Here is an 18,108-nt window from a genome sequence, read left to right on the forward strand (position 1 = left end):
TTATATTTATGGGTTGAATTTACGTTTGGCTTAGCATGCAGATATATCATGGGAGTAATTGTCGCAGGAGCAAATGTCATGGAACTGATATGTGATAACTGTTCTCTGCTACATTCCCTAACACTCAGATACACTGGCGGCTTTGGCTCCCGTGACTACCGCCAGGTGAACAGCCGTGGGCGTGGCGGAGGCGTGTCTGGCGGGTTCGGAGGCCACCAGTCCAGCCATGGCAGCGGTGGGGGTGGCAGTTTCCAGATGTACCAGCCCCACTATGGCGGCAGCTACGGTGGCAGCTACAGCCAGTCCAGCAGTGGTCAGGACTGGTGGGGTAACTAGACCTGCCCTCAAGGAAAAAGCAAGCATGTTTGGTTTGGGCACACCAGTAAGATATCGTAGGCATGGAGTAAGTCTATTTGACTCCTTGAGTTGTTTTTAGGGTTTTTTTTTTTTTTTTCTTAGTTTTGGCCTCTGCCCTGAAGCATGCAGAAATCTTGATTCTCTCTTTTTCTCTTTCTGAATGTATAAGTGTATCTTGTAGTTTATTATTAGGGAAAGTTACTTCATCAGTTCATTAGATTATCAAGCATATATAGGCCATATCGCTTGACATTCCATGCAGATTGTAATTTCTCAGTCTGTGTGGATTGCAGTGAAAACGTTGTGATCCTGTTGAGTCGTAAAAGCAGTTTACGTGAGATCTTAGTGGTAGACCGAGACTGTGTATTTATTATGTACAGTGATGTATTTCAGCAGTGGATTTACATAGTTGGTTTGACACATTCATTATCGATCGATTGTACGGAGATAACGGATGGTTAGATTAACCTTTCTGCAAGGGTGGTTCAGAGTAGGTCCATAAAGACAAAAACAACAACAAATTAAAAAAAAACTAATCCTTGCAGGTTTGGTTGATGTGGAACGAAACTGCACAAAACCAAGCTGGCAAAAAAAGAGAAAAAATAGAAAAAAAGGGAAAAGAAACAAATGTGGAAACTGCAAACTAAATTTGAAGTCTGATTCATATTGCACTCTGCGAGAGAACAGTGTGGTGTGAACTCCACTCTGGTCTGGAAGCATCTGGTTGTCGGCTGAGTGCACTATGGACCAGAGAGATGGGGAGCTCATCTCACAAACTGAGGCTATGCGCAGATGAGATTTCTGTGAGAAGTCGATCTCGTGCTCACCACGAGGTGGTCTTTGCGTAGTATTCTGCCTTGGCGCATTCTTGTCCTTTTGAGTGGAAAAATGCTCATTGTATATTGATGGACGGCACGGCTGTGCTGCTACTCGTGTTTCATAAAAACAGTACCACTATGTGTAGTCTTTGTGAATTTAAAAGTAAGTTTAGAGTCAAACTGTGAGCACAAGAAGTCTAGACAGCATGTAATGGAAGAAGAAGCAGTAGTTGCTGCTGTCACCTTAGCATTAGCTTGTGTTTACTCACCATAAGCAGCATGTTAGTTTGTGATCTTATTTTGAGTAAAAGAAAACTTTGTACTTGTGATTTGTGTAAGCTTTCCATGCAACGGACTAAAAAAAAAAAAGTGAAGATTTATCCAAGATGGAGCTTGTAGCTCAACAGCACCGCATCTCCAACTAAAGAGAACAGTGCGGACAGCAAGAGCGCCCCCTGTCTTCTGCTCTGGTTTGTGAAAATGGATGACAGAAGCCTCAACATGCTGTCCACGCTCACTCGGTTAGCAGAGAATGTGCAAACATATGCAAGAAGAGGAAAAAAAAATCGAGTAACATGCAATGATACGGTGTTTCGTGTAAGTGCACAAAGAATAGCATACATCTGGATGTAAACTCGGTTAGCCTGTTGCAAGCTATGGGGACTCAATGCCCGTGTGGTTTTCAACAAATGGAAGCTGGGTTGTGGGTGGGTTGGCAAAACAGAAGGGGAGCAACATTCTGGTACACATATTTTTCAAAATTTTTTGATTATGTCAGGAGGCATACCAACAGGCATGTTTCAGTGGAAGTAGCATGGATGCTTTTTGATACATGCACCAGTTTACCTTCGCACCTTAATAGTTGTTTTTCTCTCCATCTTTTGTTCTGCGGGATTGAGGTTTTTACATGCAAACTGAAGGTAATCTTAGGCACTTTTCACAAACAGGGTTGAAAATGAATGAAGGACACTTCGTGAGCACAACTAGCAGTAATTTTAGAAGGAATTTATGGTACTTTTGCATTTTCTGTGAATTCAGGATGTTCAATTAGACGATAATAGTAACAGTCATAATTAGACCTGACTGCGCAAGTACTCAACCCAAGTTTTGTCGGAAACCACACGGGGGCCCCAAAATGTGTCTACAAGCCATCTGTTCCACTAACACATGAGCTTCATGAGCCAAGTGATTTGTTGATGTCTCATATAATATTATAGCTGGTAGCGAAATGGTGGGAATGCATGTACAGCTTGCAGCAAGATTGTAACCAGAGCAGAGAAAGCTTATGAAGCGTATTGTGTTGCATGCATTGTTTGTTCAGATGTGGTTTTTTTTTTTCTTTTTTTTTTTTTTAAAGAAGTCACATCGTTTTGATATTTTTTTGTTGTTGTTGCTAGACTTCGTAAGTTTGTTTGTGTAGGTGCTCCATCAAAAAGCGAGTTTTGGAGTTTCCACATCCGTAAAGAATTAAATAAGTTTTGTGTCTTATTGATATTTGGATGTGTGTGTTGTAGATTTAGCTTGTTCAAAAATGTTTGACTGCTTGAAAAGATAAAGAGAAAACAAATGCAGACTTTTCATGCATATGTATGAGCTTAGAATGAACTCTGTTGTTCCATACTTTATGAGAGGTGTTCAAAAGTCAGTATAGTTTTTATGAAAAGAGCAGGTTCGTGAGAAACAAAATTAAGAAATTTAAAAAAAAGTAAGATCTGTCTTGTGGAACCAACCTGCAAATTGTCATCAGAAGAACGTATCTAGCATGCCTGTGTCCGTTCTGAGAATTTTTATTTTTCTTTTCTGTCCCACGGAAGAGGAATACGGTATCTCAGAAGAGCACCTATACATAAACCAAAGAGGGCTGTGTTCACTTTTCGGAGCGCAGCAATAAATGACAATTCAGGAGTTTAGTAAGAGAATTTATTGAAAAGAAACAGATCAATTACTCTTGACCTGTATTTCGTTACCGCTTATTTTACTGGTAAGTTATCCTAATCCTGTGTATTCAGTCAGAGATTTGAAACTGATGTTGAGAAGAAGCAGGGCATTGAATCAGATTGACTTTCTGCAGGGCAGAGTAAACATTGTGAGATATCACGTCCGACGTCCTTCCTCCATTGTTTTGTAGAGACATGTTTGTGTGCCACATAAGGAGGTCGCAAATCTTGTTCAAATGTCAATTTCTCTCAGCATTATGTATCTGGCTCTGAAGAATTCAAAACTCGTAGAGCAAGGTTTCACATTATTATGACGCATTTCAAGTACTGTGTACAGTTTCCTGCCCAACTACAAATCCATTTTTTGTGATGTAAAAATATGTGATTGCATCGTGTTGGCAACGGGTCGAAAATCTGAATACTTCGCCTACTGAAGACTTTGAAATGTTGCTGATAAATTCTATGTTTGTGTCACGAAATTCAATAATGGTACCCACAGTAGTAAGAAACGCTCTGATTGTATGCCGTGGGTACGTTGATATCTTGTTACACAAGTCTGTTTGTGCATGATTTTCCCCGATTCCCAATGCGACCCCCTCTGACTTTTGTCTAACGTAAAAATATGATGCTATGTGATATTTGTTCTCCATGATACCCCCATGTCTTTGCACTCAGTTGTGCGGGAAGCATTTTCTCGCTTCTCATTCTGTTGAGAGTTTTATATCAAATGCCAAGTAAACTTTAAAAGCAAGCAGTGCTTTATAAACGTTGCAGCCTTGCTTTTTTTTTTTTTTACCGACAGAGTACATGCAGGGTTGTTCTTGAATGTAACGGAATTTCCATTCAAGATCAACCGTGACAGAAGAGTGAAATTTCTCCTTTTCGAGCAGGCCTCATGCCACGTCCGTTGAAACTTCTTACATGTCTTGAGATAATCCCTTCCCCCAGCTCTTTATTTCTTTCCAGTTCATTTCCTCCCTTCCCACAACGCTGCGCGCGAAAACGAATGAATATCTCGTAGACCGGGAAACACAGACATCACCAACTTTGTATACCCAGATTTATTCATTTTCTTTGATATAAGTATTAGGCAGTATGGAATGAATTACTTATTTGCATCCTTTTCAGAAATTCACTTTGAGCAAATCAAGTAAGAAAAAGAACTGTTGAAAATGTTGCTTAAATTGTCTTGACCTATTTAAGAATTTACTGCACAACAATATGCAACATCTTCTTTCCTTTTAGATTTTTTTTTGAGGAAAAAGAACATATCTGTTTGATGAAGCCAATTTCTTGCTTCAGTAAACCTAATATGAGCTGTCATATGATCACTTTTCTTTCTATTTTTTTTTCTCTTATTGGCCACAAAAATATATATATTTTTGCAAAGTAAAATAATAATGTGACTAGTGCCTTTTTTTGTGTAAAGATCAGTGTTTCTTGCTATTGACAAGGAGACATTCCACATGAAAAGAAAGTGAAAGTAGGACAGTATTGTGCACACAAAATGTAATCCATTGTTGCTCGTGTTGGATGAGCACAAGTCAAGAGTTCTGTGGATACTAACTGCCTTTTTTTGTATTTTTATATATGAAGACTGACTTTCCTTTTGTTACATATTTATCAGGGCTATGTAATGGATATTTATGTCAGCTGTTGTCTCATATGGCCACCTTACATGATTTGTAGTACAAAAAAAAAAGTTTTTAGAATGAGTCATATATTTTTGATTTTGTTTTTCTTCATTCAGTTGTATCTCGAAGGAATAAAATTGTGGTTTTATGCCAAAGAATCAGTGCACCAAAGCTCTGTGCATCTTAAATCTGGTTTACAGCAGTGAAGGAATGTCTCCTATTCTTCCAAGAAAATTTTTGCTTGATCTATTTTTGGATTTATTGTTTTAATTTTTTAGGGTTTTTTTCTTCTTTTTTATAAATGAAATAAAAAATTCATGTTTCTATTGTCTGGATTATATATATAGTCCAGATGTTCCATCCTAGCAGCGTCCACAGCTTCAGTTCTCTTTAGCGATTTTGGTGCACGACATCATCAAAGCATTTTCTTCCGACGGTGCGCTGGCGTCCCCACACGCTCACTGATATGATCACTGCGAAATGCCTATTGTGCCGCTATTTCATGTGTACTATACTACGGCTGGAGCAACGGTGAACCAGGGAGGTGTAAACCTCCCTGGGTAAACTTTACGGTGCTTTATGACAGTGACTGATATTAGTTTGCAACCCAGTGTGACATGCGTCCTTTATGCTTTTCAAGCCCAAATAGCTTTACAGACCGAAACAGCATCTTTGTCTGTGTACACTGTGTAAAGCAGCTGACATTGAAACAATTCATGTGTACTTTTTGTCTCTCTTTTTTTTTTTACTCTTTTTTGAAGCTTTTTATCGCTTCATTCTTACATTGGAGTCCTAAACCTGCAATTATGACGTCAGTTGCAAATCAGAAAGGTGCCGACTCTGTGATCATTTGCAGGTTTTCAGCGGACTCTCTTGAAACTGAAGATTTACTGTAATCTGCCCATTCTGCAAGCTTTGCTTTATGATGCATTTCATGGCAAAATTCCAAAGAACTGGCATGCTTTGTCTCCCTTGAAACTTTTAAAGAGGAATTGAACAAGGAATTTTGAGTATTTTTCACAAATGCATGGAGCCATGGCAGAATACTTGGTTTTCTCTCTTTCCTTTGTGCACATGGCATATAGCAACCATTAAAAATAAATCTTTTTGTTTGTATTTTCTTTAATCCTCAATATCAGCAATACTTTGCAAAAATACCATAATTGAGAATAAAATGTCTATTTGCTTTGTTGTGCAGTGGGAATATATTGCACAGGTATGAGGTGTGAAACTAGCCTTTGTTTACTGCACCATAACATGCTATACCCCATTGCCAATTTGACTATTGTATATTTATCTGTTTGCCAATCTGCAGAGATTTTTCTTAACTGGATTGGAAATGAAACAATATTCTACTTTATTTTGTTATGAGGTGTCTTTTAAAAGTAGTAACAGAGAAAATTGCATTATGAGAATTTTACAAGATAATGTTAAGATCTTAGAGCTAAGCCTGAAAAAAAATAATAAATGTAAAAAGGAAAGATTAGTGTTTGAGCATATTTTCCTTTTTTTTTTTCTTGCTAAATCTGTCCTCTTGTTTATATTGAATGATTAAATATCTCAGGATAATGAAAAGGAGTCCCTAGTACTACTGAAAACATATGCACATGTGTGTTACAGTTGTTGTGTGTGCATGTGTTCCACACTAAATCAATGTCTTGTGTGTAAGTTGTGTTCTGTACAGGGATTCCTGCAATACTTGTAACATTTCATATGGAAAGCCTGACAGTCGTTTATTTGTGGATTGCCAGAAATTTGCAGTAACCAATTCCTTTCCATCGTGTGCCTCCAGAATATCTTGCTTGTCTTTGCAAAGTGCGGTTATAAGGGGGAGGTGTTTTGGCACGTTTTCTTTGTGCAGGTGTGAGCCATTATGGCAGACCATTGGATGTTACGAGTGGATCTGTGAAAATCAATTCTATGGTCTAGCTCATCGTACTTATCGCCTGCTAAGGGTGGCCACTGGTATTTCTCCATATATGCAGAAAATGGCTCAAAACTTAGCAGATCTGTCCATTTTTCACGGTCACCCATCTTACCAGTGGTCACTTGATGAAGTATTTCCCCCTTGTTGCTGTCAAAACAAGATTAGTTATACCACGTTTGGCGATGCTGCTGTAACCGGCACTCTAACACTTAGGATCAGTCCGAGGTGCTACATGATATCTAATGGGCAATTAGGGTGACAATGCCACCCAAAAGTGAGGTAAATGTTTTGTAAGGTCATGATGTAGCATTTTGAAGTTTTCGTGGGTCATGGGGAATAGTGAACACTGGAGTCTCGTTTTGGCACAAAGTGTCAGGGAGAGTACCTACATTTTAGTGTGCTTCATTTTCGGATAACTTTAGATTGAATCGCTGGACCCTTCATCATGAAGCAGCTGTTCATATTGCAATTTTAGCACCGGTTAGCAGTTTAGTATTCATTGTGTTGAGTTTTGGCATTCATCGCAGTAATTTTGAGTCTCTTCATAAAGCAGTTTGAAGTATAAAGGATAGACAAAAGGTACCAAACGCACAAACTGTAAAGTGATTTTAGTGGTGAGGAAGGGGATGAGTGCTTATGTGCACCTTAATAAGGCAACCAAGATAGATACTCGGAATAAGGTTGGGAGGGGAGGGTTTACACGCTCGTTTATTTAGGCAGGGTTGCAAATGGAAATATCAAAATGCTTTTTAGATTTCTAAAAGTGCAATTTTGTGATAACTGATCTGGGAAAATGCTTACTCTGTACATAATTTATAGTGGCCATTGCTCATCTCATTTAAGTCATAAATATAATTGTACACAAAGTTATCCATATTTGTAAGTGTGTTTCATCTGAAAGGAGTCCTTTGTAGTATGCATTATCACGAAAATTCTTACTGGCCTTTATTTTGTGTGACCAGAAAAATGAAAGTTACTCTTTCTGATATCTGAAAGAAAGAGATACCTTTGTCAATCATTTTTATGTTGAAAAAAAAAATCATCCTTCTTGATAGAGAAGTCATTTCATTTTCACTTAATACAGTTTGCAAAGGATTAACAAACTTTGAATTCATAGTGAGAGAGCTGTGTGATCATTCAGTATGTTTGCAATGTTGTAATTTGTTTAGAGTTGCTGTGCTAACAATGTGGGGATACAGTTTGGATAAATGGAAGAATAAGGGATTAATTGTTTGTGCTACTTCCCCATTTCAGTAGGGGATGTGCCTGTAGCAGTTACAACTCCTGTAATATACTGAAAGCAAAACACTAGATTATCAGAAGGGTCTCTCCTCTTCATACAAACAGCAAGTGTGTAAAATGTCTACTGTACATGCTTGTGTGTGTGTGTTTGTGTGTCTGTATGTGTGCGTGTGTGTGTGTGTGTATGTGCGTGCATGCAGTTTAATAAGAGTATGGAAGCTATTGTTTTGAGGATTCCTATTACATGTAATGTTCTCTTATTCCCTAAAATGTAAAGCAAATGAACTTTGCAGTATGATACAGTGTATGATATGAAAATGACAGTAAGAAGTGTTGCCTATCTTTGCTATTAAACTTATAATTAATTCTACAGGTTTTGCAGCTGGGAGTGCGAGCTTCCCATATAGTATAGAATCTTTGATATGTTATGAAGCTGTTTTCATTTGCCAAATTTATATGTGTGGGGGAAAAAAATGTTTGCATTGATGTGTTACTGTGTAAGAATAGATATAGAGATTGTAAGAGGCAATTTAGCTGCAATCCATCTACATGGCCACCTTATTATTAATTTGATAGCATATGCCATGTGTTTCCCTGAGAACACAAGCAATTAATGAAATGAACTCCTCATTTTCTTCCTTGAATGGCGAGGGAAGTATAAAACTTTTAATCATTTATTTCTCATTGCTGGCATAGATATGAATTTCATGTACATCTCCTGCAGATAATATTTAAAAGGGTTTTACAGGATATTGACAGTTGGTAATGAAGGGATACTTGTACGTGATCAAGATTCCCTAATTAACCAGAGCATGCAGTTGACTGTTAGTTGTGTAGGCCCTGTGGCATAAAAGCTGGTAATTAACCTGATTATTTTCATCAATTGCCAAGGCCACTGCTCAAACGCCGCATTTTACAAGGATTTTGTTGCCAATTGCAGAAGGTCAGCAGCAAGTGTATGAATAGTGAGTTGCAGTAAGTCTTTCACGCAAGAGGGACCTTACTGCCAATACCAAAACTTGGGTATCTGTATCCGTTGATCAGATGTTGTCATTGTTGAGTGTGAAACAGTATTAATTTGACATGCCCAGTCTTACATTCACAGCTTGTGTGTGTGTGTGTATGTGTGTGTGTGTATTTATATGGGGTATGTGCTAGTATGTGTGTTTGCATGCATGTGTGTGTGTTTGTGAATGCATGTGCGGTGCGTGCACGTGGTTGTGCATGCGTTTTTTGTACACTTGCGAAGTATTCCTTGCGTATGTAATGTGCGTGAGGAGATCGAACAAAGCAGGGCACACCTTAATCAATTAATTGTGCTTACTTTTTTCCTACATTTGTGGACATGAAATCTGTGTCGTATGAGATTCTGTAATGTTTGGCAGCAAATGAGCTGCCTATCTTTCTTTCTCTTGACTTCTTTACCTCTCTATCTCTTCTCCCATTCCTTTTTCACACTCCTCTCTCTGTACATCTAATGGCATGATCTATAAGTTCATGCACTTTCAAACACCTGTTAGTGCCAATTTTTGTCTCGTCTGGTATCATTTTATGCAATACACGCGTCTAGAGATCTTGCGTTACTGACGTCTGAAGACGAGTTGGAGAATCACAGATGGCGCAGAAATGTGCGTGTGCGTTTACATGCGTGAATAACAAAACCGTTTCATACTAAGGGAAATATATCCCCGAAGCAGATGAGGAAAAAAAAAAAATCAAGTTGTATTTTATATCAGTGTACGTTTGTGTGTGGGACCTCAGCGTGCAGCGTGCGCGATTTGAATTTTTTCTAGCAAGAGGCAGAAATGTACACTCGCATGAGGCCTGCAGTAAATTGGAGAAGTTGCGACGATGAGATGTGTATAAAAAATGCAGAGATACATTAACTCACCATGAATATTGCTGACGGATCTCGTCACAACAGCATGTGTGTCTGTCCAAAGAGAAACGTTCGTGTTGATAAATGACATTTTCTTGCTGTGTTCACAACGGGTCTTATGTGTATTTGCTATTCATGTAAGCATACAGTTCTTTATGAATGACAAGAATTGATTATTCCTCGAAATCTCTCGTTTTCTGGTTGATAATTGTTTCATTTTTTTTTTTTAGAAGGAACCATTATGGAAATCAAATTAAAAATATCTTTGGTGAATAAGTAGTCCGTTTGAGAGATAACGTACAATGTAATGCAGTATCAGAACATTGCCGTGAATTCTTGGGTAATCCCTAACAACTGAGAATGAAGTTTAATCAGATTATGTTCAAATGTATTAAGAAATGGGGAGTAAAGAACCTTTACAATGTGCTCAATTTGTCAGTATTAAGTTCAACTGCAGTCCATTGATTGGAAAAGACTCTTTGAAGAGGCTGTGATAGAATTTACTATTGCATCTAATTGAAACAACCACCAAACAAAAAAAATGTACAATTGGTAACTAAGCAGTCAGTCGCAGCCACAATAATGTTTGCGTCACGCAAAGAGAAGTGGTCTCTTTCTTGTTGTTTCTCTTTGCATAGGATTATGTCTGTGACGTGGCCTGAATACCATACCGACTCATCAGAGATTATGTAAATGAAACTTTGACCTCCATTGATGTCATGGCAGCTTCTTTTTTTTTTTTCTGTGAGTTGGAGCATGTGTAGAACATGTGATTTGTAATAAGATGTACATCACCATCTTCAAATGTATCATCCATCAACATAAATTGTGCATATGAAGATGACCATCATTTTTGTTGTGCCATGCCCATGCATGTGTGAATTGGCTTTTTATATTTTTTTTTTTAATGTAAGTGGGAAGAATGGGGGAAACAAGAGGCCAATTCTGATGTTGAATATGTCTAAACAGATTTCTATAATGATAAGCTGTAGATTTTATGGGAACCTTGTTATGGATAATTGTTCACAATGCAGTTCAAGGGCTAAAGAAAAGAACAAAAATTATCAAGGTACTTCTCTAATATATTGAAATTTGTTGTAGTTGTTGGTTTTTTCAAAATAGTATACACTGTAGTGTATCTCATTCCAGCCTCAATGACATGTCTTGGTTAATTGTTATTCTCAGGGGAGATAGTACCCTTCAGGGAATTTCCTATTCGGGATATGACATCATAACAAGGTTCTCAATGTCTTGCCCCTATCAGTGAATGCCACAGAAAATATTGCTTTTGATCAGATATGAAGTAATACAGAGTTTTAGTAGGATGATATGAGAACAATGATCAGCAACTCAGCATATAGACCTTTTAACACACATGGTCTTTCAATAAACGATACACAAGATTTGTTCTGAAAGAAAACAAAAAAATACATGGGCCTTCAGTCCTTGTATAAAAGTTAAGATCAAACATAAATCAGAAATCAAACATAAATGTGTGCATACATGTACTTGATTCTGATTGGCAGAAACCTGACTTGTGTTTGATTTTGGAACTTATTTTAGATTGCATTTATTTTTTTATGTAACTGGGCCCAGATCATGTACTGTCAGGTACATTACAGTGAACACCAGGCTGTGATAGCACTTCAGGCACATACGGACACAGGCCCCGTTTCTTCACCATGTAACTGGGGGCACCTAGGCCATGTGCCCTTGAGGTGATGCAGTGGATTGTTGGGTTGCTTGGTACTCATGTGGTCTTGGGATTGTGATCACCTTCAATCTTCCTCTCAGCTGAAACTTCATAACTTTATACGGTATTGTAGATCGTATATTGAGCCTGGGACTGTTTACCTGTGTGTCATTTTAAAAAAAAAGAGTTGATAGTTATAAACATATTTTCTGTGGCATTCCCATGGAATATAGTAGACTTGGTTGTCATGAGGTATGTCTTGCCTGAAACAGGCCCCATATTGTTGTAATGATGCGCAAATGTTGTGTCATGCTATGAATCACTTCTTTCATACCATTTGTAAACGAACTTTGTCTTTTTTGAAGGAGATGGTCACTTACTATATGTTAAAACTATTTTATAACTTATTCTACTCTGAGCACAGGTGTGTGAAAATTTTGCTGACGAGGAGGAGAAAAAAACCAGCATAGGAAAAAATATTGATTCTTTGAACTGTGAATGCAAGTTGTGGGACAACAGACTTATGACTGGGTAGTTGAACTTTTTTGAAAGGAGAAGAGAAACAAGCATTACTAGAGAAAAAAAAAACAAAAAAAAAACTATTTTGCTGTTGTCGCTGGATATTTACAATTTTAAAGTTGATGAGCAGGTCGTACCAAGCTCTATGTTTTATTCAGAATGTTGTCGCATTCCTTGGAAGATGAAATCACATGAAAAAGAGATCAAATTAAAAAAAACAAAAAAAGAAACAAGAAAGAATCGCTTTCATTCATGTAATGAGAATGTCTTTAAAAATCTGGCTTCCCTGCTATCCAGGAATCCTGGAGCACACGTGTATATATTCAATAGATATTTTGAAAAACACAAACATGATTGGTAAAAAGTTGAAATTAATACAATTGTGTAATGCAAATGACCAGGGGAGAGTTTGTGGTGGTCATTGAAAAAGACATTTTCTAGTCCTAGTCACTCTTGCACAACATCAAAAGACGTGGCATTAAAATATTTAAATCATCAAAATTTGACTCATCTTTTTGCCAGGACGAACAGTTGAACACTTACTAAACCATGACTTTGTGGACATTTCAAAACAACAGACCTTGGACAGCTTGGTACGACATTTAATTTCTGTTATTGTTACAATAAAAGCATCAAGAAAAGTCAAGTTGCCATGGTTTTCTGTGTGGTTTGTAGAGAGGATTGTCAAGAGGCAGTGATGTTGAAGTTAGTTGGAAGTTTGATTTGAAAAGAGTGTTGTTCAGTATGAATGGAGAAAAATGAAACAAAAGGAGTATAGTCAGTGAACATTGTGAGATTTTTTTTTTTTTTTTTAACAAGATGTTTTTTTCACTTCCATTCAAATAATACCAGACTGAAATTCAGTCAGCTCTCACAATTTCTTATTCATTTTGCGTATGATAAAAATGACAAACATCTTATAATTCAGCTTGTATAAATTATATAAAGAACAGATGTTAACTCTGATATATCTTGGTATGGGAATATGCTTTTACTTGTATTAGCTAAAAATAACTTTCTGAATTTCATATAAAACATGCATGAAAAATTGTGAGGGTATGACATCCATCAACTCACTCTTTTGAATATTCATAAGGACTGGTCAAGAAATGTTTTCAGAAAAGAAAATGTGAAATTTCAAATTGTTTGTCAAATCTTCCTTTATTTCTTATCTAATTTTTATCATTTTTGTATCATGCTGTTGGGAATTTTTTATTTCTTTCTTTTGAAGTTTATTTATTTTTGAGGTGGATTTCCTCTTTAACCCTAAAAAGACTGGGGGGGGGGGCCTAAAAGGCCCCCCTCGACATTTCGCGCGATTACTCTGCAACACGCAATGCTCTCGCCGCGATGCTCTATGACTTTTTTCTTTCGAGTTTCCCGCACATTTTGACACCAAATTTGTGACGCCCGGGGGTACGGTTCTGAAGTTACATAACTTTTTGTACATGCACGCGAGGCCGAAAATGGCTCAAAAATGTGATTTTGTGTACAAAGTGAATGCAAATTGAGTTTTTTCACATGGTTCATATAAATATGCTTATTTTTGCTCTCAATGGCTAATATTAATTTGTTTTAGGAGTACTATGCTTCAAAAAGTGTCTGCCACAAATTTTGTTTAAAAAAACAACAAAAACAAAAGGTCGAAAAAACAAGGAAATACATAAGAAATTCATAAAACAAAATAAATAAGAAATTAATTTTGATACCGATTTTTTTTTCAAGTACATTTGCTAAGAATGCCACAAAGAATAATTAGACCAAAAATGAGCACTTTTGGAGCTTTATTTACTTATTTAGATCAAAGAGTCTGATTTCTCGCATAAATTAGCATAATTAATCAAAATAAAATAAAAGAAGACTATTTTGGAAAATTTAAATATACGAAGTTGTAGATTACATCGCACACTACCATTGTGCAAATTTCCGCGGCGATCGCGCGATCCACGGCCGAGATCTTAAGGGGGGGGGCCCTTTAGCCCCTCCCCCCCCCCCCCAGTCTTTCGAGCTACCAAAATAGCCCAGTCTTTTTAGGGTTAATAGGTTAAAGTGTGACAGTGGAAATTTCTGTATGACTTGAAAGGCAAACTCAACAGACTCTTTATCCACTCAATAGGAAAATACTTGATAGCAAGAAGATGTGATAGCACAATACATTGCACATGTTTTTCGGTCTACTCAATATGATATTAAGAAGACATGGTATCACATAAATGAATTATTAGGGAGAGGGAAGAAACCATTAATTCCGAGTGAAATGTACCATAATGGCATTACACTTCAGTCAGATTTACATAAAGCTGAATATTTTAATAAATATTTTATTGATTTGCCCTCAAAGATAACCAATGATATACCCGCTGCCAAAAGTTCATTTCTAGAATATTTATCTGTGCAAAGTCACTCCTCATCATTGTATTTTACTCCAACATCTGTTCATGAAATTGTAAAATTTGCTACTGCCCTAAACCCATCAAAATCATGTGGGTCAGATAATGTATCTCCAATGGTTGTAAAGAGTTGTATACAGTATATTGCTGATCCCTTGTGTGATATTTTCAACAAGTCTCTTTCACAAGGAATTGTTCCACAAAAATTGAAATTAGCAAATGTAATCCCTGTATTTAAAAAGAATGATAGCAAATGTATAGAAAATTATAGACCAATTGCTTTGTTGCCCATTTTCTCAAAGATCCTTGAAAAAATTGTGTATAAAAGATTGGATGATTATCTTCAATCATATAGTGTTTTGATTCCACAGCAATTTGGTTTTCGGAAAAAAATGTTCCACGAGCATGGGTGTCTTGAATTTAGTGAATACTGTCGTTAATGCTATTGATAGTGGCAGGTATTGTATTGGTATATTTTTAGATTTGTCGAAGGCTTTTGATACTATTGACCATTCGATACTCCTGTGTAAGCTTGAGCATTATGGTATTCGTGGGGTAGCTCTAGCTTGGTTTAAAGATTACTTGCAAAATAGACAGCAATGTGTAACGGTAAATGGAGTTAAATCACAGTCGAGGCAAGTAACATGTGGTGTTCCACAGGGCTCAGTCCTAGGCCCTTTATTGTTCCTTATTTATATTAATGACATTATCAATTCATCTAGCTTGTTTACTTATTCGCTTTTTGCAGATGACACTTGCTTACTTGCCCACCACAACTATTTGTTACCCTTAATAAACTCTGTAAATGATGAAATTGGTAATATATTTGAATGGTTTTGTTGTAATAAACTATTATTGAATACTAGCAAATCTCAATATGTTGTATTTAGATTAAGAGGGAAAAGAATCCAAAATGACATTGTTCCACTTGTTATAGGCGGTAACCAGATTGATCGAAGCCAAAATGTACGATTCCTAGGCGTTATAGTCGATGAATATTTATCGTGGAAAGACCACGTCAGTTATGTCTGTACTAAAGTTTCTCGTAGTGTTGGTATCATATCCAAGTTACGTCTCTATTTACCAAAAGAAACCTTAATTACTCTGTATAATGCCATAGTTATGCCTCATTTAATGTACTGTAATGTAGCTTGGGGAAATACTTATAAGACTCATATAGATAAGTTGATTGTTCTTCAGAAAAAAGCTGTAAGGTATATTACAAATTCAAACTTTAGAAGTCCAAGTTTGCCATTGTTTATTCAACTTCATATTTTGCCATTTGAAAAATTAGTTATCTTGAGTTGCTTGATTTTTATGTTTAAGACACAAGGTGATCCGAAATCTTTCATGAAGGATGCGTTTGTGTTAAATTCTACCGTTCATGCTTATAATACGCGTAAAAGTAATCTCATTCATCAACCATTTGCAAGAACTCAAACTGCCCAAAATTCATTTGTATATGTTTGTATTAGAGAATGGAATAATTTGCCATTGAGAATTAGGTCAGCCTCATCACTATCCAACTTTAAACGTACATGTCGCATTTATCTTGAGGGAAATTTGTAAAACAAGAATGATCAGGGAAGCTGAATTTAAAAGTATAGTAAAATAGTATCTTTCTGCAATTTCATGTAAATTATATGTATGTGCATGAGAGTTTTTGTGACACGTGTTTGTGTGATTGAATGTGTGTGTGTGCGCGTGTGTGTGTGTGTGTGCTTGTGTTGCATTTGTCCTATGTAAATATGTTACTATTATACTTCTTGTTAATATGTTTAAAACTTTAGTATGTTTTGCTTTGTTTTATATGTTTATCCGGGACCCCTTTTTTACAAGCTCTGCTTCTTTTGGGGTCCCAAACCATTCATTATTCTTAATGCTGTATCCTTTTGTAAAATGTCAAATGTTTAATGAATTGGTTAAACTTGAAACATGTATTTACCATTGTCACTACTGCGTCATATTCCATGCACCACACAAGCAAGACATTCATAGCACCGCATTAAATGTTACAAATTGATCTTTAATTGGTAGATTCCTATTCATGGCGTGACATACATGTATATACAATATTGCTACGAACACCATAGAAGGCAAATGCACCCTGTACAACACGGACAGTCTATAGGGCAAATCTGAATTACTGTCTTTCTCCTTCAAACACGCGCGCGCACACACACACACACACACACACACACACGCCAACTCCCTATCTTTACTGTCTGACGAATATCACTGTACATTCCGCATGTGTACATTGTATTTCAATAGCACCTGTAACTGTCATACTTGTTTATCACGGATGACACGCGGGAGTAGAATTTACAGATGTTTTCTGTGTTGATTTTGTTGGCATCTAGTCAACTATGCACGAGTTGTTTGTTTGGGGTTTTTTTCCACAATCTGATAGTCCTTTTGGCCTTGAGTCTAGAAGAGTTATTTCAAGAAGCGGCAAATGTTCAATCAATACACCAGAAAGAAAAATATTAGTGATAGAATTACAGAGACTCCAACCCCAAGCACCTTCTGATCGGGAGATTCTCCCGCCTGAAACCCCTAGCAAACGGGAGACTCCAATTTGATGTGCGCGAAGCGCGAAGTTCCTTGCGACCGGGGTCCAGCTCTATAGGGTTCTAGATGTTCTTTCGTGCTATCTAAAGCTTATTTTTTTCAACATACAATGATATTAAGTAAGAAATCATTTCAAGCGGGAGACACAGAGCCAGGGCGGGAGAAATTAAATCTCAAGAGGGAGAACGGGAGATTTTCCAAAAATGGGCTCTCGGCGGGAGATCTCCCGCCCGCCGAAAACGGGAGAGTTGGAGCCTCTGGAATTAGGCATATGAAAGTATACCGTCGTCTGCCAGTAATACAATAACAGTTGAACCCGTTATCTCCCTGGTGCATAAATTGAATTGAGCTTTCGTGTCAGGTCAGGGTACAGAAAAAAAAAACAACAACACATGAATATTCAATCATACAGAAGAAGTTGTCTATGAAACTGAAACTTGTCCTTTTTTAAAAGGAGAGCAGGGCTCAATTTCTTTACGGATTTGACGACAGTTACTTTGAGGAACTTCTGTTACCATGGCACCATGCTTACACACTACTAGCGTGGGGACCGTGCGATTCTGCAATACACTAGTAACACGGGTAAGCAGTATACCTTCTGCACGGCCCTACGATATCAACGCATCCAATGCCGATTCGGCCATACTCGAGTGGAAGTAGGGTCCTACTCTATGAGCATATAGGGCATTCATTGTCGCTAACTACCTTAATCTGCGATATAAGAATATCAATACCAATTCATGAATTACACCTGTAAAAGAATGAATGGAAAGAGCACCGTATACCTATCGGCAGTGACTACGCCAAGACATTCCATTTGCAGCAAGTAGAACTAAGGGAAGACGGCATAGTAGCACCAAATCATTGTAAGGCAAGTCACTGGCTTTCCACTTTTAAAAAATGCGAGTTTTTCTAAGTTGCAGGGGTACAATGTGTCCATTCACGCTCTCGTAAGTTAGGTATTTTTTTGTTTTCTGTCCGTTCCTCTTTAGGGGCCGCGGAATGTTTTTAAAGGAGGAGTGGGTACCCACGGGCACACAACAAAAGAGTTGCTGAAGTAACGACGATAATGATTTAACAATCAGTATTGCTATTTAATATAAACAGCAGTGGTTGTTCTAGCGGAAGACAAAAAAAA

At 37.3% G+C, this 18,108-nt stretch overlaps 1 protein-coding gene across 1 annotated transcript in view; it reads left to right on the top strand.

Moving 5' to 3' along the window:
* Positions 1-4,316, top strand: part of LOC139736447 (ATP-dependent RNA helicase DDX3Y-like) — a 36,228-nt gene extending 31,912 nt beyond the window's left edge. Inside the window, exon 17 of the mRNA XM_071647196.1 lies at positions 129-4,316. Coding sequence (XP_071503297.1) covers positions 129-336 — 208 coding nt within the window. The 3' untranslated portion in view covers positions 337-4,316. The remainder of the gene's footprint in view (positions 1-128) is intronic.
* The last annotated feature ends 13,792 nt before the right edge of the window (positions 4,317-18,108 follow it).

This window comes from Diadema antillarum, unplaced genomic scaffold (genome assembly GCF_040938485.1).
Source record: "Diadema antillarum isolate AM-2024a unplaced genomic scaffold, OU_Dant_1.0 seq00000648_RagTag, whole genome shotgun sequence".
Taxonomy (NCBI): Eukaryota; Metazoa; Echinodermata; class Echinoidea; order Diadematoida; family Diadematidae; genus Diadema; species Diadema antillarum.